Raw genomic sequence first — 24,173 nt, 5'->3', positions numbered from 1 at the left:
GAAGGAAGTACACAGGTTAATTTTTTTTAAATTATCTTTAATTAAAGGAGACTTAACTTAAGGCATCATACTGACATCTACCGGCTTGGTACTAAACTATACATTTGACATTCACTGTGTTTTTTTTTTTTTTAAACCCTCAAAATTAAAAGCAATGTAGACGTTATTCTGGGAAAGTAGAAAAATTAATTGAAAGCAGTAGCATTGACATCAAGATAACTAATATTATGTAAAGTCTAACGCATACAAGAACAATACTAGTTCTCTATTGCTTCTTTCTTTCTGATATACTGTCTTTTGGATAAACTGAATTTTTTTTTTTTTTTTTTTTTTTTTTTTTTTTTGAGATGGAGTTTCGCTCTTATTGCCCAGGCTGGAGTAGAGTTGCGTGACCTTGGGTGACTACAACCTCTGCCTCCTGGGTTCAAGTGATTCTCCTGCCTCAGCCTCCCAAGTGGCTGGTATTACAGGCACCCACCACCATGCCCAGCTAATTTTTATATTTTCAGAAGAGACAGGGTTTCACCATGTTGATGAGGTTGGTCTTGAACTCCTAGCTTCAGGTGATCCACCCGCCACGGCCTCCCAAAATGCTGGGATTACAGGCATGAGACACTGCACCCAGTCTAAACTGAATTTTTAATGAACGCTTTTAGAGGCTGATCAAATGGGATTTTTTTGGAAGGCAGCTATGCTCACCACTATACCACCAACGCACAAATGGGATTTTTTGGTGATGAGTAAAAAAAAAAAATTGTTTCCAAAAACTTGCAAAAATTAAGCATCATGCTATTTTATGATTTTGACTAAAATTTTGACAGATGAACTAAAAATTTTAAAACCTAATAACTCTATATATAAAATTTAAAATTATGCATTTCAATAAAAGAAATTTGGTAATTGAATACTACAATCAATTAAATTTATGAACTTTATTGGAGTTAAAAGTTTAACAAAGTTCTTCCTAAAACAGTTTGCAGCGCAAAATTATTTCACTCAAGGAGTGTTTAATAATTTGAAGGCTAGGAATTACAAGCAATTTTCAAAAGCAGATACTCACATTCATAAAACTTTATACATCATTTGAACGGAAAAATATTTATACTACTAAAATCAAACATTCATCACCTTCAAACATTCTTATACCATGAGTTTTATATATTATTTAACACCATTCCTCATCACTACATGGATTTTATCATACACTTGTACCATTCTCCTTGTATTTTTGATATTTGTCTTCACTCTTTACATTATCCTATAAGACAATAGAGAAGGAAAAAATACATTTTATTAGATTCTCTTAAATGTCACTTGGATATTAGAGTACAATGGTATTCAATTTGGTATTTATATATTTATATTAATTTTAATATCTTAAAACTAATGGTGATGAAGCATTTACCTCAATTCTGCCTGAGAATAAATGGGGTCTAAAAATGCAGTGAATGGGGCAGGTGTGGTGGCTCATGCCTGTAATCTCAGCACTCTGAGAGACCAACATAGTCAGGTTGCTTAGCCCAGCAGTTGGAGACCAACCTGGGCAAGATGGTGAAACCCCATCTATATAGAAAATTAAAAAAATTAGCTGGGTATGTTGGAGCACACCTGTAGTCCCAGTTACTGAAGAAGCTGAGATGGTAGGATCACGTGAACCTGGAAGGCAGAGGCTGCAGTGAGCCAAGATAGCACCACTAACAATCCAGCCTGGGCAAAAGAGCAAGACCCTGTCTCAAAAAAACAAAAGAAAACAACAACAACAACAACAGCAACAAAAACACAGAGAAGTGAAGTGTATGGTTTAGTTCAAACTTATACTCTGAATTAAAAAGAAATATAAATGAAATTTGCTTCAAGAAGTCTGTACACTTAAATCATGTTGACATTCCAACTAAGTTTGAGAAAAACAGCACCCTTTGGGAATCACTGTATTTTTTTTTAAGATGGGGTCTCACTCTGTTGCCCAGACTAGAGTGCAATGGTACAATCTAGACTCACCGCAACCTCTGCTTCCCAGATTCAAGTGATTCCCCTGCTTCAGCCTTCTGGGTAGCTAGGATTACAAGGGCCCACCACCATGTCCAGCTAATTTTTTTTGTATTTTTGGTAGACATGGGGTTTCACCATGTTGGCGAGGCTGGACTTGAACTCCTGACCTCAGGTGATCCACCTACTTTGGCCTCCCAAAGCGTTGGGATTACAGGCATAAGCCACTGCATCTGGCCTGGGAATCACTTTTGACTAATCTCAGTAAGGACAGAATGCTATCATTATTTCTTTTAAAATAATCACTAAGAGCTTAATAACATTAAAATACATTAAAAACACCAGAGTTAGATTTTTAAAACCATGAAAATGTTAAAAGTACAAAATTTCTCACCTTCTTGAGAACAGTGTGGATTTCATCCATTACTGTAGATAAGTTTCTGATTGTCTTATTCAGTTAGTTTTCAAATTGTAAATTCATGTCTTCTGAAATCTTTTTTTCTTGTAACCGAGGAAGGTCCTTTTTAACTTCTCTGAGTTCAGCAGAGAGGCTTTTGTTGTAATTCTCCAAATTTAATTTGGTTTTTTCATCTTCATCTGTTTTAAAAAATCCAAAAATTAACATTTTACTCTCTAAAATTTCCAATTTAATTTTGATGTTAAAATATTTAAGCTGTGAAAATAAAAGGCTGATAGAATTCCATAAAATGGCAATATCTGTCCATTTCATTAGTCATAAAGCACACTGTAATATTCATTTATTTATTTATTTATTCATTTACTTTTGAGACTGAGTCTCACTCTGTTGCGCAGGCATGAGCAAAGTGGCACAATCTTGGCTCACTGCAACCTCCGCCTCCTGTGTTCAAATGATTCTTCTGATTCAGCCTCCTGAGTAGCTGGAACAACGGGGCATGCCACCACACCCAGCTAATTTTTGTATTTTTAGAGATGGGATTTCACCATGTTGATCAGGCTGGTCTGAAACTCCTGACTTCATCATGTTGATCAGGCTGGTCTCAAACTCCTGACTTCAGCCAATCCGCCCACCTCGGCCTCCCAAAGTGCTGGGATTACAGATGGGAGCCACCATGCCTGGCATGTTTCATTTAAATTTTTAACTTGTATTATTTCAAAATCTATGTTCTATTTTTAGACGATTGTATAGATTAGAGAACACAGACTGGTAAAAACTAGGTGGAGGCCATGTATAGTAGCTCATGCCTGTAATCCCAGCACTTCGGGAGGCTGAGATGGGCAGATCACGAGGTCAGGAGATCGAGACCATCCTAGCTAACACGGTGAAACCCTGTCTCTACTAAAAATACAAAAACTTAGCAGGGCGTGGTGGCACACCTGTAGTCCCAGCTACTCGGGAGGCTGAGGCAGGAGAATTGCTTGAACCCAGGGGGCGGAGGTTGCAGTGAGCCAAGATAGCCCCACTGCACTCCAGCCTGGGTGACAGAGTGAGACTCCATCTCAAAAAAACAAAAAAAAAAGGAAGTAGAACTAGAAGATGATTAAAAGGATGCAACAGATAACAATGAACCTGGGAATGCATATGAAGACCTAAGATTCAGATAAAGCTAAGCAATTTTATAACCTGAACCAGAAATAATGAAAAGTAAAGTTCCTTGCAGAGTGCAGTGACTCATGCCTGTAATCCCAACGCTATGGGAGGCCGAGGTGGGCGATCCCTTGAGGTCAGGAGTTTGAGACCATCCTGGCTCACATGGTGAAACTCCATTTCTACTAAAAATACAGAAAAATAGCTGGGCATGGTGGCGCACACCTGTAATCCCAGCTACTTGGGAGGCTGAGGTGGGAGAATCCCTTGGACCCAGGAGGCAGTGGTTGCAGTAAGCTGAGGTTGCGCCACTGCACTCCAGCCTGGGTGACAGAGTGAGACCCTGTCTTGAAAACAAATAAAAAATAAAAAAGTCTGTAAAAGTTCCTTATGTACTTTGATGAAACTATGTGGTATGCATATGCAAATGCGTACATAGGTACATACATGTGTATGTACATACATAAACATATGCATGTCCCAGCAGGGTGCTAAAAGAACATATCCAATGCTGACCCTTATCTGTTTTTTCTTCTAGTAACTGCAGCTTCTGTTCTACCTCAGCTCTTACTTTTTCGCTCTTTTCCAGTTTTTGCAAGAGGCTTCCTACATCTACCATTGCACCATTGTACACAATGAGGCCATCATTTTCTTCCACATCCTTTGATTCCTGCTTTACTGTTGGTGTTGGAAGTAATAATCTGTTTCCTATGATATAAAATATATCATATTTTAGTGAGCTATTTTTCTTCTTAGTTACTAGGTCATTTATTAAAAAGCAAAATCTTAATATGCTTAGACCTAGCGTATCTTCATGCAATGACTCAGACTCTTCATGCTTCTCTTCATCTTTTAAGGTATCTGCTAATTTCTGGTAAAAGCAAGATTCATGGAGCACTATTTTATTAAGAAGCTTCTTCACCTGCTATGCATGCAAGTAAACAAAATAAAGAGATGGAAATACATTTTTTGATTCTCTTAGAAAAACTATGTTATAATTTTCACTTCATTTTGAGAAGGAGTCTTGCTCTGTCGCCCAAACTGGAGTGCAGTGATGTGATCTCAGCTCACTACAACCTCTGCCTTCTACGTTCAAGTGATTCTCCTACCTCAGCCTCCAGAGTAGCATTACAGGTACCTGCCACCATGCCCGGCTAATTTTTGTATTTTTGGAGAGATGGAGTTTCACCATGTTAGCCACCTGACCTCAGGTGATCCACCTGCCTCAACCTCCCAAACTGTGAGCCAATACACCCAGTTATAATTTTCACTTATGATGGATATCTATGGTACTAAGAGCTAAGTTACTTTTGGAAAAAAACCTTCATTGTTAAAAAGTATAACATTGATAAAATTTATGCACAGGTATGATTTATTACAGCATAATTGGTAAATCCAAGAAATCAAAACCACCAGCAACAGAGAATAGGTAGGTCAATTATGGTACATCTATATAAAGGGTACTGTGCAGCTATAAAAAGAATGAGGCAGGTCTCTATTTTCATGGCAGAATGTATCTATAGAATACTGTGGGATAAAAAAAAAAGACAGTCAAAATGTACAGAATAATTCCATGTTTTGCTTATAAAAATAGAACTGAACTGTTTATAAAAAGATCTAGAATTTTATATATCTTAGTCCTGAAGAGTAGAAACAGAGGGAGAGGGAGAAGGGAAGTGTTTTACAACTGGCTTGTGTTATATTGCTTTATTTTTATTTTTATTTTTTGAGATGGAGTCTCACTGTGTCATCCAGGCTGGAGTACAGTGGTGTGATTTTGGCTCATTGCAACCTCTGCCTCCTGGGTTCAAGGGATTCTCCTGTCTCAGCTTACTGAGTAGCTGGGATTACAGGTGCGTGCCACTGCCCCTAGCTAATTTTGGTATTTTTAGTAGAGATGGAGTTTCACAATATTGACCAAGATGGTCTTAAACTCCTGGCCTCAAGTGATCTGCCTGCCTCAGCCTCCCAAACTGTTGGGATTACAGGTGTGAGCCACCATGACTGAACATTATATTGCTTTAATATATCAAAAAGTCAACAGAAGTTCTATTAACTTTTCTTTTTCTTTTTTTTTTTTATGAGACAGAGTCTCGCTCTGTCGCCCAGGCTGGAGTGCAGTGGTGCGATCTCGGCTCACTGCAAGCTCTGTCTCCTGGGTTCACACCATTCTCCTGCCTCAGCCTCCCAAGTAGCTGGGACTACAGGCACCCACCACCACGCCCAGCTAATTTTTTGTATTTTCAGAAAAGACGGGGTTTCACGGTGTTAGCCAGGAGGGTCTCGATCTTCTGACCTCGTGATCCACCTGCCTCGGCCTCCCAAAGTGCTGGGATTACAGGTGTGAGCCACCGCAACTGACCCTATTAACTTTTCATTGGAAAAGGTAACTTTTTGAAAAGTTTCTAAAAAATGTTTTCCTTTTAAATATTCACAAGTTAGATTACCTGAGCCCGAGAAAGTTGTAGTCCAGGAGTATAAAATATTTCTTCCAAATCCTTTTCAAGAAGGTAACCACAATGACTTTGATCAAAATAAACAAAAGCCATTAACAGATCTCTGTTAATTGCGATTATTTGAGTCTTTTCTTTTTCCTAAGAAAATGGAGAAGTAGAAGACATAGTATTCAAATTTTTTGTGCCTGAAAAGTGAGAAACGGGGACTGTGCATAAAATAGCAATAATCTAATAAGATATTTGCCTCATCCTAGCTAAAATGAGTTAATTTGGTGTATGAATATGAGAGAAAGGAATCAGACATACTAGTTATCTGACATAGCCACAAAAAAAACAACTGACGGAATTTTACTTAGTGGTAATTTAGATGTATAAGGACAAAAAAACTTCACAACTGTGTTATGTTGAGATGATGTAAGATATCAGCGTATTATAAAGAACACAGTATTCAATAAACACCTTATCTTTAGAGGGCCTCTCCTTGCAGTGTCTGTTGATATCTTTTTTGTCATCTCATCTGGTCATTTCTTCCTCATCCCTATCTGTAAAATAAATACAACAGTGGCAAAAAAGTCATTAACACACATATTTTCAAGTTGGGCACAGTGGCACATGACTGTTATCCCAGCTGCTCAGGAGGCCGAAGCAGGGTAACAGTTGAGTGGGTGTTATCACAGCTACTCAAGAGGGCCAGGCGTTCGCAGATGTAGTGAGCTATGACTATACTATTGCACTCCAGCCTGGGTGACAGATCAAGACCCTGTCTTTTAAACAACAACAACAACAAAAATATCAAGAGAAAACTTTGTGCTAAAACATACGTGAACCTTGGTTAACAGGCTAAAAGAAGTCAGTCACAAAAAAATCACTTATTGTGTGATTCCGTTTATATGAAATGTCCAGAATATTTACAGAAACAAAAAGCAGACTAATGGTTGCCTAGGAATGAAGAGGTTCAGGGAAGATGGGGAGTGACTGCTAATGAATCTCTTTTGGGTTCTTGGTTTGAGGGAGAAAAAATGTTCTAAAGTTAATTGTGGTGATGGTTGTACAACTCTGAATATATTAAAAACCACTGACTTGTATACAGGCACAACTTGGGAGTTACTGAAGTTCCAGACCACTCCAATAAAGCAAGTATTGCAATGAAGCAATTTGAGGCTTGGAACATCCTTGTAATCCCAGCATTTTGGGAGGCCAAGGCAGAGGATTGCTTGAAGCCAAGGAGTTCAAGACCAGCCTGGGCAACATACTGAGACCCCATCTCTACAAAAAATTAAACAGCTGGGTGCAGTGGCATGCACCTGTAGTCCCAGACACTCAGGAGACTGAGAAGAAAATTGATTGAGCCTGGAAGTTTGAGGCTGAAGTGAGCTATGACCATAGTGCTATACTCCAGCCTGTGTGACAGACCCTATCTTTTTTTTTTTTTTTTTTTTTTTTTTTTTTAACAGGCAGGGTTTTGCTCTTGTTGCCCAGGCTGGAGTGCAATGATATGATCTCAGCTCACTGCAACCTCCGCCTCCTGGGTTCAAGTGATTCTCCTGCCTCAGCCTCCTGAGTAGCTGGGATTACAGGCATCTGCCACCACACCCAGATAATTTTTTGTATTTTTAGTAAAGATGGGGTTTCACTATGTTTCACTATGTTGGCCAGGCTGGTCTCGAACTCCTGACCTCAGGGGATCCACTCACCTTGGCCTCCCAAAGTGCTGAGATTACAGGTATGAGCCACTGTGTCCATCCCAACCCTATCTCTTAAAAACAAAATCAGGAAAGAAAACCAGAAGTCTGAGAATTAACAGTATATAGACAGTATTTAAAGCTAGAAGAATGGATGAAATCAACATTAAGGGAGTGAAAGGAAAAAATAAACTATAAACCCAGCACTTTAGGAGGCTGGGGTGGGTCAACCATGAGGTCAGGAGATCGAGACTATCCTGGCCTACATGGTGAAACCCAGTCTCCACTAAAAATACAAAAATTAGGCTGGGCGTGGTGGTACATGCCTGTAATCTTAGCACTTTGGGAGACAAAGGTGGGCGGATCACCTTGTCAGGAGTTCAAGACCAGCCTGGCCAACATGGTAAAATCCCGTCTCTACTATAAATACAAAAATTAGAAGGGTGTGGTGCCATATGCCTGTAATCCCAGCTACTTGGGAGGCCGAGGCACGAGAATTGCTTGAACCTGGGAGACAGAGGCTGCAGTGAGCCGAGAACGTGCCACTGCACTCCAGCCTGGGCAACAGAGTGAAACTCCATCTCAAAACAAACAATCAAACAAACAAACCAAAAACCAAAACAGCAAAATAGAAAAATTAGTTGGGTGTGGTGGCACACTTCTGTAGTCCTAGCTACTCACAAGGCTGAGGCAGGAAAATTGCTTGAACCCAGGAGGCAGAGGTTGCAGTGAGCCAAGATCATGCCACTGCACTCCGGTCTGGGGACAGAACCAGACTCTCTCAAAAAAAAAAAAAAAAAAAAAAAAAAAAGAAAGAAAGAAAAGAAAAACAGAAAATAAGGCTGACAGCAGAAACACTAACAAAATAATGGGAATACTGTTTAATGATTTAACTAAAGCAACAATAAAATAATACTGGGTGTACAGGGGAGAGAAAATGGGGCTGTAAAAGGGGCTTAAGTCTTCATTAAGCAAAGCAAGTAAAGAAGATAAATACTGCTATAAGAATATTATGTCATTGCTACTGAGTTATTATATTAAAGACAAATAAGAGGAAAAATTAGATAGTATTAATAGATGCTGTTATGACCTTATTTTCTTAGATGTGATTAGGGAATTGTGGTTATTTCAGAGCACATTTTTTCTTAGGCAAATTGAAGAATTCATATGTTAAATTGGGTTACAAAAACAAAACAAGACAAATATTAACAATTATTGAATCAAAGTTGATGAATACATAGGTGTTCACTGCACCATCCTTTCAACTTTTTGATCTTTTTAACTTTTTCATCAAACAATATTAAAAACTGATAATGGTAGAGAGAAGAAAATGTAGAGGCAAACAAAAAATACTGTAGGTAAAAATAATTGCCAGAGACGTAAACTGAAAAAAAACAAAAAAACAAAAAAAACTAAAAGAACTCATAATTTTCTATATCAGAAAAATACGATTTTTTTAAAAGCCACAAATCTACCTGGAAAAGAACAGGTAAGGTATTCAGAGTCCCTTTATAGGTATTTAATCGCTGATGTCTATGGTCAGAGCATCTACTGTATAGTATTTTAAATGTCACCACATGGTACCAAAGTCTGTCTTATAAAACTTAGGCAAAAGGTATGTGGGTGTTTATTACCATTAGTCTTTAAACTCTGTATGTACTCCTTTGCATTATAATCATCTTTGTTAAACAAAATGCCCAAATTAGTTTCTCTTTTCTTTTTTTTATTTTTTGAGATGGAGTCTCCCTCAGTCGCCCTGGCTGGAGTGCAATGGCACGATCTCGGCTGGCTGCAACCTCTGTCTCTCGAGTTCAAGCCATTCTCCTGCCTCAGCCTCCCCAGTAGCTGGGATTACAGGTGCGTGCCCCGCTAATTTTTTGTATTTTTAGTAGAGATGGGGTTTTGCCATGTTGGCCAGGCTGGTCTCGGATCCCTGATCTCAGGTGATCTGCCTGCCTTGACCTCCCAAAGTGCTGAGATTAAAGGCATGAGCCAGCATGCCCGACCCCAAATTAGTTTTCTAAAGAATATATTCAGGACAGGCATGTAGCTCATGCCTATAATTCCTACATTTTGGGAAGCTGATGTGGGCAGATTCCTTGAACTCAGTATTTCAGGACCAGCCTGGGCAGCAAAGTGAGACCCTATGCCTATAACAAATTTTAAAATTAGGCCTGGCACAGTGGCTCATGCCTGTAACCCCAGCACTTTGGGAGTCCGAGGTGGGTGGATCACCTGATGTGGGGAGTTCAAGACCAGCCTGACCAACACAGAGAAACCCCATCTCTACTAAAAGTACAAAATTAGCTGGGTGTGGTGACGCATGCCTGTAATCCCAGCTACTCAGGAGGCTGAGTTAGGATAATCATTTGAACCCAGGAGGCAGAGGTTGTGGTGAGCCGAGATAATGCCACTGCACTCCAGCCTGGGCAACAGAGTGAGGCTCCACCTGAAAAAAAAAACTAAAAATTAGCTGGGAATGGTAGCAAGCACCAGTAGTCCGAGTTCCTCCAAGGGCTGAGGTGAGAGGATCATACTGAGCCTGGCAGATTGAGGCTGCAGTGAGCTGTGAGCATGCCACAGTACTCTAGCCTGGGTAATAGAGCAAGAACTCGGTCTCAACAACGACAAAAAGAAATTAATATATGAAACATCAGGGACCATCATACATTTTTTTTCTTTGAGACAGGGTCTCACTCTGTTGCCCAGACTGGAGTGCAATGGCACGATCTTGGCTCACCACAACCACGTTGGCCTCCCATGCTCAAGTGATTCTCCTTCCTCAGCCTCCAGAGTACCTGGGATTATGGGCATGTGCCACTACCCCCAGCTAGTTTTTGTATTTTTAGTAGAAATGGGGTTTCACCATGTTGGCAAGGCTGTACTTGAACTCTTGACCTCAAATTATCCACCTGCCTCATACTCCCAAAGTGCTAGGATTACAGGTGTGAGCCACCATGCCTGTCCTAGTATACCTTTTATGGCACAGCTTAAGCACCATATTCAAGGAAATTTGTTCTGTCAAGTAGAGTATTAACTATATATGAGACATAGGATAATTAGTAATAAATATGTCTTAACACAATCTTCTCACCTAAAAATTAGGAAAATTTTCCCACTGAAGAATATATTACTCTTTCTATTCTAAAGAAAAAACAATGTTAAATGTATAGATTTCAGCGATACAATGTCACCAAACAAAAAATGTATTCTTAACTCTAAGAAATAATAAATAAATTTCAATCATACCATCTTCTTCATCTTCAGCTTCTTCTGCTTCCATAGGGTCATATTCATCTTGATTGCTGTCTTCTTCAGTTTCATCTGACGATGAAAAGAATCATCTTTTCTTTTATCTTCTTTCTGTAATTTAAAATGCCTTTATTTATTTACTTATTTTTAGAAGATAGGGTTTTGCCATATTGCCCCGGCTGGTCTCCAGCTCCTGGGTTCAAGCGATCCACTGGCCTGTGCCTTCTGAAGGGCTAGGATTATAGGCATGAGCCACTGCAGCCGGTGGTTATATTATTATAATATTATCATAATAATTATTATATATATTATATATATATATAATTTTTTTTGAGATGGAGTCTGGCTCTGTCGCCCAGACTGCAGTGCAGTGGTGTGATCACCCTATACTGCAACCTCCGCCTCCCGAGTTCAAGTGATCCACTCACCTCAGCTTCCCAAAGTGCTGGGATTACAGGTGTGAACCACTGCGCCTGCCTTAAAATGGTTGTAAATTAAGCAAGAAATCTCATCAAACATTAAATTATTAAAACTGAAAAATAGTAAATCCATTAAAGTTATTTAAAAGTTTTACAATGAAAATTACTATTTTGTTTGTTTGCTTGTCTGTCTGTTTGTTTGTTTTGAGACACAGCCTCACTCTGTTGCTCAGGCTGGAGTGTAGAGGCACAATCTGGGCGTACTGCAGTCTCCAACTCCTGGTTTCAGGCAATCCGCCTGCCTCACGCTCCCAAATAGCTGGGACCTCAGGGACATGACACCATGTCCAGCTAATTTCTGTAATTTTTGTAGAGAGGGGGTTTCACCATGTTGTTCAGGATGGTCTCGAAGTACTGGAGTCAAGCAATCTGTCCTCCTCAGACTCCCAATGCGCTGGGCTTATAGGAGCCAGCCACTGTACTCACACTATAAATGTCTGATAATAATCAGGCTGGGTGCAGTGGCTCATGTCTGTAATCCCAGAACTTTGCAAGGCTGAGGCAGGTAGATGGCTTGAGGTCAGGAGTTTGAGACCAGCGTGGCCAACATGGTGAAACCCTGCCTCTACTTAAAAAAAAAAAAAAAAAAAAAAAAAAAAAAATTAGCTGGCAAGGTGGTGCGCACCTGTAGTCCCAGCTACTTGGGAGGCTGAGGCAGGAGAATCATTTGAAACCAGGAGGGAGAGGTTGCAGTGAGCCAAGATTACGCCACTGCACTTCAGCAAGCTTGGTCAACGGAGAAAAACTCTGTCTCAAAAAAAGGAAAAAATTTTTGTTAAAATAAAGTATTAGAAAAATAGCTGTAGATGTTCATATTGGCTTAATTTGAAGACCTGAATTTCTTTTTTTTCTTTTTTCTATTTTTTTTTCTTTTTTCTTTTTTTTCTTTTTTTGAGACAGAGTCTCGCTATGTACCCCAGGCTGGAGTGCAGTGGTGCGATCTTGGCTCACTGCAACCTCCACCTCCCGGGTTGAAGCGATTCTCCTGCCTCTACCTCCCCAACAGCTAGGACTATAGGCATGTGCCATCACATCTGACTAATTTTTTGCATCTTTACTAGAGACGAGGTTTCACCATATTAGCCATGATGGTCTCAAAGACTTGATTTTCTAATACAGTAAAATCTTTCAGTTTGACTTTTACATCTAATATTCTGATGGAAATCAACATCAACCTTTATAACCTAGAAGAGTTAACTGAAAGCTTCTAAACTGGGTTGTTATTACAGACCTTCCTTTCATCTCTATCTTCTTTTTTATCTTTATCATCACCTGATTTTCTCCATTTGGGTTTTAGCTCATCAGTTTCATCATCTTTCTTCTTTTTTAAGTATTTTCTCTCATCTTTTTTGATTTTCTTATTCTTTTCTTTTTTTTCCTCTTTCTCAGGAAGAGACAGTAATGATTTGTATATATGGACACCAAAATCTCTTTGAAGCATTTCATTGAAAAGTTCCGTGAACAATGAAACCTATAAAAAGATATCAACATGAACTCAGCCAAATTTCGACAGAAACAATAAAGCTAGCACAGTAATTTAGCAAATAAAAACTTGCCACATATAATGATCATGTAAACTTATCAAACATTTTAACACAACCATTAATCCTCCCCTTTCCTCACCATAGGCCCCAGTGTGTGATGTTCCCCTTCCCGTGTCCAAGTGATCTCATTGTTCAATTCCCACCTATGAGTGAGAATATGCGGTATTTGGTTTTCTGTTCTTGTGATAGTTTGCTGAGAATGATGGTTTCCAGCTGCATCCATGTCCCTACAAAGGACACGAACTCATCCTTTTTTATGGCTGCACAGTATTCCATGGTGTATATGTGCCACATTTTCTTAATCCAGTCTGTCACTGATGGACATTAGAGTTGGTTCTAAGTCTTTGCTATTGTGAATAGTGCCGTAATAAACATACGTGTGCATGTGTCTTTATAGCAGCATGATTTATAATCCTTTGGGTATATACCCAGTAATGGGATGACTGGGTCAAATGGTATTTCTAGTTCTAGATCCTTGAGGAACCGCCATACTGTTTTCCACCATGGTTGAACTAGTTTACAATCCCACCAACAGTGTAAAAGTGTTCCTATTTCTCCACATCCTCTCCGGCACCTGTTGTTTCCTGACTTTTTAATGATTGCCATTCTAACTGGTGTGAGATGGTATCTCATTGTGGTTTTGATTTGCATTTCTCTGATGGCCAGTGATGATGAGCATTTTTTTCATGTGTATGTTGGCTGTATGAATGTCTTCTTTTGAGAAATGTCTGTTCATATCCTTTGCTCACTTTCTGATGGGGTTGTTTTTTTTCTTGTAAATTTGTTTGAGTTCTTTGTAGGTTCTGGATATTAGCCCTTTGTCAGATGAGTAGACTGCAAAAAATTTTCTCCCATTCTGTAGGTTGCCTGTATACTCTGATGGTAGTTTCTTTTGCTGTGCAGAAGCTCTTTAGTTTAATTCGATCCTATTTGTCAATTTTGGCTTTTGTTACTGTTTAATACAGCCTCATCGAGTGGGGATGGTGGTTTGTAAGTTTGCATCCAGCATGAGATCTGGATGCCGTGTTTCCATTTTAGGGGATCCTTTAGCAAGTCCCCCCAAACCACTGTTCCTAGCAGACTGTGCAGCTGGTTACACTCCCCAGGCCCCAGGAGGCCAAAGTTTCCACAAGTTGAATTCAGGGCCCTGCTTGTCCTCAGGTCCCGCCTCTGTGCTCATTCTTTCTGGAACAGCTCTGACTCTCCCAGGTGCAGAGATTTAGTCTCCATTTCCTTTTCCTCACAGCACTCCACACTCCAGGTATCCCCAGCCCATTCAGGCCGCAGTGGTGCCCAATAAATGCCCCTGCCCAACCAGCTCACAGTCCAACCATGGCCCACGTCCCCTTCTGCCCTTGTTCCCTGCACACTCAGCCCGTCTGCACCCTGAGGCTCTTGCAAGACCTGACTATGTGGACAGTAGCACCAGCACTGGGCTGCAGTGGTTTTGGCAGCCCTCATCTGGGGCAGAAGCATGGGAATGCAGGGAGGAAGGACCAGGGGTGCAGTAGGCTGAGAAGGATAGACACTCCTGGAGGACTCTACGGAACTGACACACAGCAACATGGAAAATGAAGGAAAGAAGAAGGAAAACATGATCCATAGTTTAATACCACTTAAGGTAATTAAAAACCTGCAAAGCCCAGGCATGGTGGCTCACACCTGTAATCCCAGCACTTTGGGAGGCCGAGATGGGTAGATCATGAGGTCAGGAGATCGAGACCATCCTGGCTAACACGGGGAAACCCCATCCCTACTAAAAATACAAAAACATTTAAGCCAGGCATGGTGGTGGGCACCTGTAGTCCCAGCTACTCAGGAGGCTGAGGCAGGAGAATGACATGAAGCCGGGAGGCGGAGCTTGCAGTGAGCTGAGATCACACCACTGCATTCCAGCCTGGGTGACAGAGTGAGACTCCGTCTCAAAACAACAACAACAACAACAACAACAACAACAACAAAACCCTGCAAACACACTTAAAAAGGTATATCCTTTCCAAGGACACACTCATGTCCAAATATTTGTCACACTCAGGTCATTTATCATTAAGGTGGGATCCTCTTCTGGGAGGCAGAGGAGGGTGGATGTGGGCATCCTGAAGAAGGAGGGAAAATAACACAAAACAAAGAATGAGGTGCTCCCCACAGACTAAGGACGACATGTGCCAGCCATTGGGGCCAGCCCAGCTCTCTGCACAGAGGACCATGTGAGCGGAAGAATGCAAGCAGCACAGAAATGATGCCTCAACCTCCCCAGTGCCCAGCAGATGCACCTGCTGGCTTGTTCCCATGCTCTTACTTCCCACGGGGAGAGGCCCCCTTCCTCTGCTTCCACTCCCCAGCTGTCACCTGTCCCAGCATTCATGACTCCTTCAACAAGTAGTAAGTGCCTACAGTGTGCAAAACCCCAATAAGATACAGCTCCTGCCCTCAAAGCACCTGTTTAGTAAGCAAACTAATATTTGTATATAAACACCTCAAACAAAATTTAAAAAACAGCTATGAAGTAAGAAAGTCTCAAAACTGGAGGACCTGAGCCATGCTCTGACTCTGCTCTATGAATGCTCACGCAGGGCAAGTTGAGGACATCGCTGGTGTCAGATAACTCAGTTTAAAATGAATAACTGAAGTACTTCCATTTGTTAGCTTAACCATAGCTTCAAATCTAACCAAGTGAATTGCAGTCCAATCACTGTCACGAGCACAGAAAAAGAAAAAAAAAAAAACTAAAGAAAATATGACTGAAACAGAGGCTTATAAAATACATCCTACATCATGAACAATTTGGTTTTGTTCTAGAAATGTAAAGACAATTTAAAAATCAAAAAAATATAATTATCTTTATTAATAGAAAAATTAGAAAAGGTTTATGATGCAGAAGATACAGAAAAAACTACGTAGTGAAATTCAACATTACTTCAGGATGAAAACTTATTGTAAAAATAGAGAATTTGTCCATGTTTTCTGGAAGCAAGAATCTACATTTTTGTAATTTCCTGAGTAATAAGCTGTATTTTTGTTATCCCTGGACCTTCTAGATTACACCTGAGTTCATGCTAATGAAGTAGGCCCCCAGATAGCTTCAGGTTGATACCAGAAAGATCAACAGTTGGGTCTTTGAGCCAGCGCAGCCTAGGGCATATTGCTAAGAGAAAGGAGTTTGTCTGAAAAGGCTCCATAGTTCATGATTCCAATGAGATGACCCTCTAGAAAAGGCAAAACTATGGAGACAGTAAGAAGGTAGTGGCTGTTAAGAGTTTCACTGTGGGGGAATGAAAAGGTGGAGCCAGGGTATTCCAAGTGTTGTGAGATTATTCCTTATGACACTGCAAGGTGGATACATGACATTATGGCTTTGTCAAAACCCAAAGCCTGTGAATCTTAATGTAAACTACGAACCTTTCAGTTAATAACAACGTACGGACATTGATTCAGCAATTACAGCAAGCATATAACACTAATGCCAGTTGGTACTAATAGGAGAAGTTTTGTGTGGGGAAGAGGAGACCATATGAGAACACTGTGTGGTTTCTGCACAATTTTTTCTGTAAACTTCAAACTGCTGTAAACGCATAAAGACTAATAGATTTTTAAAAGAAATAAAAATAACAAACAATGTATAACCTAGCATGTGGGCTATGCTGTAGAATATGCCATGTGCATGTGAGAAAAGTATGTATTCTGCCACTGTTGGCTGGTTGTTTACCTAGTATCTCCTAGGTCTAATTATTGTTCATGTTCTCTGTATCTGTGTTAATCTTCTACCTAGTTGTACTATCTGCTAATGAAAGTGAACTACCAAAGGCTTTAACTATCAAGTGGTCTACTTCTCACTTCAATTCTGTCAGTTTTTGTCGCACAAATTTTGGCGTTCTGTTTTTAGGTAAATATTGTTTATTATTGTTATACCTTCCTGGTGTTTATCTCTTTTTTATCATTATAAAACATCCTCTTTATCTCTAGCATATTATTTGTTTTTAAAGTCTTTTTTTTTTTTTTGGCCAACATTAGCATAGCTGCCAAGTTCTTTTATGGTTGTTATCCATAAGGTATAATAACTTTTTCCATTCTTTTACTGTAAATCTGTTTGTATCTTTAAACCTAAATTATGTTTTCTAGAGACAGAATACAGTTGTGTCTTTAAAAAAAACAAATCTGATAATTTTTCCTTTTTTGACTTGTTCAATTCACTCAAATGAAATGTTTTTATGGGAATGTCTGGCGCTTCATCTGCCATGATGGCTTTTCTTTTCTAGTGGTCCCATGCCACTTTTTTCCTCTATTCCTCATTTATAGCCTTCTATTATATTGAATACATAGTCTCTAATGTAATATTTAAATTTTTAATGACTTTTAAATTGTGTTTTGTTAGTTTTTTCATGATTGCTCTACAGCTTATGAGATATACTTTTATTATCAGAATCTCCATCAGACTTTCACCAACTTATTTCTAACAAAATACAGAAACTTTGCTACTATATAGCTCTATTTCCTGTCCACTTTGCTTATATCATTTCTGTCACACATATTCAATCTATATTTGTCACAAACCCAAAAATAAATTGCTAAAAGGATAATTTTATGTCATTTTAAGAAGTTGAGAGAAGAAAAATAAGTGTATCTAGAGAGATGTATGTTAACTTTGGTACTTAGCATTTCTGGTTCACTTTATTGCCTCCCCTGAATTCAAGTTATCATCTGTTCTCCTTTCCTGACTCTAATACAGCTTTGCTCCCACCTGCCTTCTGTGAACTTTCATTGCTAAATACATTGTATTTCTGTATGTTATAGGCCCAAGGTCTAAGAATACAATTATATGTATCTTCATACTATTGCCTCTTAAATTTTTTCTTAAGAGAAAAAAGGAGGAAAAATATTTATATATACTGTCTTTTGTAATTATATAATTACTTTTACTGCTGCTATTTGTTTTCTTATGTGTAAATTTTAATTATCATCTAAGATAAATTGCATACAGAAATCTCAAAAAAAACCCTCTAATATGTCTTATACAATAGAGCTACCAACAAAAAATTGTCTTAGTGGTTGTTTATCTAGGAAGGCCTATTTTGCCATCATTCTCAAGAGTTAATTTTGACGAATAAAAAATTGTTGGTCGACAGTTGGTGGCTTTTTATTTATGTTTTTCTTTAGCTCTTTGAACATGCCATGCTATTGCCTTTGGCCTCCTTTGTTTCTGATGAGAAGTTAGCTGTCAATCTAATCAGGGTCCCTTTATTAGTAATGATTCATTTTTCTCTTGCTTTTTCAAAATGTTCTCTCTGAGTTTCAACACTTTGACTATGATGTGTCTGAGTGTGGAGGTTCAACATATTTGGAGTTTGCTGAGCTTACTCATGTTGGGTGTTTAGATTAAAGTTTTCATCAAATCTGGAAGCTTTCATTCATTATTTCTTGTAATACTTTTTCACTGATGATTTTCTCCTTTCAGTAAATAATGAGTATGTTCATGCACTTAATGGTGCCAAATATTTCTCTGAGTCTTTGTTCTTTTTTTATCTTTCTATTCTTCAGATTCCACAATCTCTATTGAGCGATATTCAAATTAACTGACTCTATTCTGCCAGCACAGTTGAATGTTGGGCCTCACTAGTATTCATACTGGTTATTACATTTTTATTTTTTTTCTTTTCATTTACATTTATTTAAAAACAGTTCTCAAAACATTTGAGTGAAATTGGGCCTCTTTTGGTAAGCAAAGTATTTGAAAATGAACAGGCAAAGTTTTCAGTTCATTCATGACAAGAGTTTAGTGCTCCATTCTCATATTCTGTACTTTGAAGCACCCAGTTTCTTCATATATTCTAAAAGCTAGAAGAACAAGAGTGTATTTGTGGTGGACTATACCATCATTTGCTGATAACTAGATGAAACACCATTATAGCCTTATAACAGCTTTAAGAAACAGCCATTGTAAGGCAAACACTGTGTAAGTCTTTGTATTTCCTGCTATACACATTACAGATTACATAAAAGTCAACAAATCTACATTTATATAAGCATTAAGCACTGCCTGTATTGAAAGACTTTTAGTTCTAGCAATACAGAGTTACAGAGCATAATTTTTAACACTTAGTTGCAGTTGCATTTGGGTGCAGGTATGTAACTACGGCATGTTTCATGGACCAGAGGAAAACAGGCATTTGTCTTAAAATTTACTACTGACAACTTAATCTGAATAGTTCTGCTAAGCATTGATATGCTAGAAAAAAAGTAAATACCAAACTGTTTATTGTTGCTTTTTGCCATTTGTTAGCATTTTACACAGACTTCAATCTTCAGAATACCCTGGATTCAGCAGAAAATCCTTTTAAATGAAGTTTTGTACAACAGAAACTTCTCAGCAGTCAAAATTTAGAGTACAACAAAATTACATGCAAAACATGCTTTTCTGAAAACACTTAACTTTGAACAAAGCACGCAAATACAAAAATGCAGAATGAAAACAGCATTTCAACTCCACCAAAAGTAGTCATTATAAAGGGTGTAAAAGTCACTTAACTTCACTAGGCACAATTCATTTTTTAAACAAGAAACAATAAAAAATATTGTCCAAAATTAATATGCCAGCTCTAGGGCAAGTTTCAGAAAGTCTTAAACCTGATCCCTGTCTTGAGCAGCTCTCCCACCTCCTCCTCCACCTCCTCCACCACCTCCTCCTCCACCACCTCCTCCTCCACCTCCTCCTCCTCCACCTCCTCCTCTGTATGATCTGCTACAGTAGTTCTGATAGTAATCCCGATGGTGAGGGCTGCCATGGGTAGGCCTCCCCATGTAAATTCCTGGTGTTGGCTATGTGGTCTTTATTGTTATAGAGAAATCAACTCTGATCCTACGCCAATTGAGCTCCATTCCACTGGCATGTTCTTTAGCTTCCTTGGCACCATCTACCTTTTCAAAATATACAAAGACAAATCCTCCTGAATGCCTGGACTGCTGGTCCTATATGATAGACACATCAGCAATGGGACCATATTTACAGCACGGGGGTTTTTCACAACAGAGGTTATTTGCCAAAAGGTATACAGTAATTGCACTAGACCAGAGTAATTAAGCAGAAGACATGAAATTTAAAGAGAGGCTGCTTTGACTTGCCACCATTATTCCACAGGTAGAGATATAACATCACATCACATCACAAATATTTTATTTATTTATATATATATATATATATATATATATATATATAATTCAGTGGAGGAGAACATGCACCAGAAGTGTGACAAGTACAACTACTTCTGGAGAGGGGACACTGAACTTTCTTGTGGACAGTTCTTTGATCTTTGAGTGGGGTCCAGGCTCCTGGCTCTCTGGAAACCAGAGCCCAGCTCCAGTCCAAGAGAAAGCAAACCTTACCTGCTTGTCCTTCCACTACAGCTCAGAGGTCAGTACCTGGCTCTGTAAGATAAATGGTCTCAAATGCCCCTGGCACACCACCTCTCGATGATCCTCCCCCAGTTACAAGCTAAGTGTCTCCATGACCATTCCCTCTGCCTGCAGCATCCCTGGCAGCCCCCTTAGAGCTCAGAGGGAGCTGGGTCACAACAGGAGGGGGAAGCCGCCCCCCAGGGAGCCAATCCCATGGATCTACTTCCAGGAAAATGAAGCTGCTTTTTCCTTTTATCAGAATGAAATGGGCAGTCTCATAACTCTGGGTGTCAAAGTCCAGAATGGCTGCATCTAGCCTCTCCTTCAAAAGCAGCAGATAGTGGTGATTCAGCCACAGAACTTAAACACCTCACTCTGTGAGTGAGTCCATTTGGGAGTGACTGTAAAAGGTCTGCATGATGCAGCTTAGCCTTTGCCTCACCCTCAAGAAGGTAATGGCATCAGAGCTTGCTTTAAACTTTTTGCCTTGCTACTTACTGTGTGACCTAGGGTAAGGTCATGAACCTCTCTGAGGTGGGGTTCCCTGCTCTGTGACATGAGGCAAACCACCATACCTTCCTCACAAACATGTTGTTACATACCTCATTAGAGCAGGTGTGGTGTGTTGACAGCAAGCTCATGCCTGGCTCATTGTAACCACTTATTAAATGTTAAGATAAAAGTTATGGCTGAAGGAACTTCATTGTCACCTTCCTCTGTGTCTCAGGGTGGGAGAAAATGCCTCTGGCTTTGTCTCTCACGTGCAAATCAGAAACAGTGGGAAAAGGTCAATAGTTCTTAGGTGAGCCCTGGAAATAATTATAATAATAGGAATAACAACAGTAATAGCAATTGTGTTATTTATCAAGTGCTTACAATATGCCAGCCATTGTGCTAAGTATTGTACATGAAGGATTGGGGTCCCCACCTCATATGGGTCATCTGATAAGTCATCTAAAGCCAGGAGCAAAGAAATCCTGTATAGCAGTTATGAGTGTAGGTACTAGAGTCAGATGCCTAAGTTCAAATCCCAGTTCCAGCACCTACTGGTTGAAGGATAAGAGAAAAATTTCTTTACCTCCCTGAGACTCTATTTAGTCATCTGCAAAGTCAGACCAATAATAGTAGATACTTTCAAAAGGAAGTTGTAAGGATAAAACGAGATAATGTACGCAAAAAAATTAGCCGGACATGATAGCCGGTGTTTGTAATCCCAGCTACTCGGGAGGTTGGATCAGGAGAATTAGTTGAACTCAGGAAGCAGAGGTTGTAGTGGGCCAAGATTGCACCACTACACTCCAGACTGGGCAACAGAGTGAGACTCCGTCTCAAAAAGAAAAAAAAAAGAAAGCAGAGACAAGAGTACAAAACTTATTCAAATCAAACTTAACAGAAAACTGTACAACGGAAGAAAAAGATATAAACATCCAGGTACATGAAGACTAAAGGTCATCTAGTAGATTCAAGCCAAATAAGACTATGTCAAGGCATATACTAATCCAACTCCAAATGTTAGGGACAAAGAAGGTCCTATAAACAGCCAGGTAAGTGAAGTCAAACAACATACAGAAGACCTTCCATATATCAGGAATCAGAGTTCTCAGCAAAAATTAAACAGGCTGAGGGCCTCCCTCCCACGGGCGTAGTGGAATGACATATTCAGAGTGCTTCAGAAAAATAATACCAACGAAAAAAACCACACCCAACAAATACATCCTTCAAAAATTAAGGACAGACAAATTCTTTCCCAGACAAATAAAAGGTGAGGAAATGCATCACTACCAAGCTTGTTTTACAAGAAATCCTAAAGGGAGTTCTTCAGTCTGAAAAAAAATGATGCTAACATGTAACAAGAAATCACCCAAAGGTATAAATCTCAATAAAATTGAAATATACAGAAAAATTTAGAATAATAGTGTAGTTGTGGTAAATAAACAATCTATATCTTTCATTTGAAGGCTAAAATACAAAATTATTAAAATAATAATAACCCAACAACTTTTAAATTGATAGGTAATATAAAAATATATTGAAAACATCCAAATATCAAAATGTGTGTGTGTGTTGGCGGGGATAGAGTTTACAGGGTAAATGTTCATAGCTTTCTGTTTCTCTCTTTTTTGTTCTCTGCAATCAAAGTTAAGTATTCTTCAGTTTAAAATCACTTGTTACTATGATGTTCTTTAGCCTTCTGGTAACCAGAAAACAAAATTCAGTAACAGTCCCCCTAAAAATAACAGACACTTAAAAAGCAAGGAATTAAATCACACTACCAGAGAGAATTACCTCACTGTAAAGAAAGAAAGGGAAGGAGGGAGGAAAAGAAAGGAAGAAAGAAAGAAGAAGAGCAAGAAGAGAAAGATGACAGAATTAAGGGAGAAATAACAAAAGAAAAAAGAGAGTGGCAAAACAACCAGAAAACAAGTAAAAATGGCAGTAGTATGTTTTTACCTTAGTACTAACCTTAAATATAAACAAATTATATTCTCCAATTAAGACAGAGTGGCTGAATGGATTTAAAGACAAGATCCAACTATATACTGCCTACAAGAAACTCAGTTCACCTATAAAGACATACATAGAATGAAAATGAAGGGATGATGAAAGATATCCCATACAAATGGAAACAAAAAAGCAGTAGTGGCTATACTTATATTAGATAAAATAGAAACATAATTATATAATGAGAAAGAAGTCAATACAGCAATATCACAATGTTAAGTGCAAATGCAACCAACACTACGCACCTAAATACAGAAGCCAATATTAACAGATCTTAAAGGACAGATGGACTGAAATACAGTAGCACTCAACACTCCAATATAATCAAAACCCCACTATCGTCAATGAACAGATTATCAAGATGACAAAAAATTATCAGTTAAACTGTAATCTATACCGAATGGACCTAACAGATATTCACACAGTTTTCCACTCTGCAACTGCACATTGCACATTCTACTCAGAAGCACATAGATTATTCTCCAGTACAGACTATGTGTTAGGCCAAAAAACAAGTCGCAACACATTTTTAAAAACTGAATTCATATAAGCATCTTTTCTGATTACAGTGGAACAGTACTAGAAATCAATAACAGGAGGAACTTTAAAAACTGTACAAACACATGGAAATTAAAATACATGCTCATGAACAACATACAAAGAAATAAAAAAGGAAATTAAAAATTCATTGAAACAAATAAAAATAGAGGCACAACGTAACAAAATCTGTGGGATGCAGCAAAAGCAGTTGAAAGAGGAAAAGTGCATAGCTATAAATGCCCACATAAGAAAAGTAAAATGATCTCAAATAGCCAGCCTGAGAGTACACCTCAAGTAATGGAAAAAAAAAACAAAAAACAAAAAAATCAAATGTTAAAATTAGTAGAAAAAATATTATAAGGATTAGAGAAGAAATTTTATAAACAAACAACAAAATACAAAAAAAAATACGAACAGTCAATGGAACAAAGAGCTGAGGGTTTTTGGAAAAAAATCATAATGGACAAGCTTTAAATAGACTAAGGAAAAGAGAAAGAAAACTGAAATAAAATCATTGATGAGGATGGTTGCAGTGACTCACACCTGGTATCCTAGCACTTTGGGAGGCTGAGAACGTTTGAATTACCTCAAGTTAGGAGTTCGAAATGAGCCTGGCCAACATGCTGAAACTATTAAAAATTAAAAAAAAAAAAATTGCCAGGCACGGTGGCAAGTGCTTGTAATCCAGCTACTCACAAAGCTAAGGCAAAAGAATGGCTTGAACCCAGGAGGCAGAAGTTGCAGTGAGTTGAGATCATGTCACTGCACTCCAGCCT

The 24,173-nt window shown here is 38.8% G+C and overlaps 1 protein-coding gene across 1 annotated transcript in view; it reads right to left on the bottom strand.

Moving 5' to 3' along the window:
- Positions 1 to 1,182: 1,182 nt before the first annotated feature.
- Positions 1,183 to 24,173, bottom strand: part of LOC140708711 (cell division cycle and apoptosis regulator protein 1-like) — an 80,056-nt gene continuing 57,065 nt past the window's right edge. The window contains 10 exon segments of the mRNA XM_073005400.1: positions 1,183 to 1,258; positions 2,381 to 2,577; positions 4,070 to 4,261; positions 4,355 to 4,475; positions 6,001 to 6,147; positions 6,469 to 6,551; positions 10,941 to 11,025; positions 11,028 to 11,054; positions 12,654 to 12,893; positions 14,290 to 14,427. Of these exon segments, the coding sequence (XP_072861501.1) occupies positions 1,199 to 1,258; positions 2,381 to 2,577; positions 4,070 to 4,261; positions 4,355 to 4,475; positions 6,001 to 6,147; positions 6,469 to 6,551; positions 10,941 to 11,025; positions 11,028 to 11,054; positions 12,654 to 12,893; positions 14,290 to 14,427 (1,290 nt within the window). The 3' untranslated portion in view covers positions 1,183 to 1,198.

Source organism: Chlorocebus sabaeus, chromosome 16 (genome assembly GCF_047675955.1).
Source record: "Chlorocebus sabaeus isolate Y175 chromosome 16, mChlSab1.0.hap1, whole genome shotgun sequence".
In the NCBI taxonomy this organism is placed as follows: domain Eukaryota; kingdom Metazoa; phylum Chordata; class Mammalia; order Primates; family Cercopithecidae; genus Chlorocebus; species Chlorocebus sabaeus.
Note: the sequence above shows the minus strand (reverse complement) of the source record. Positions and strands in the feature narration are given on the sequence as shown.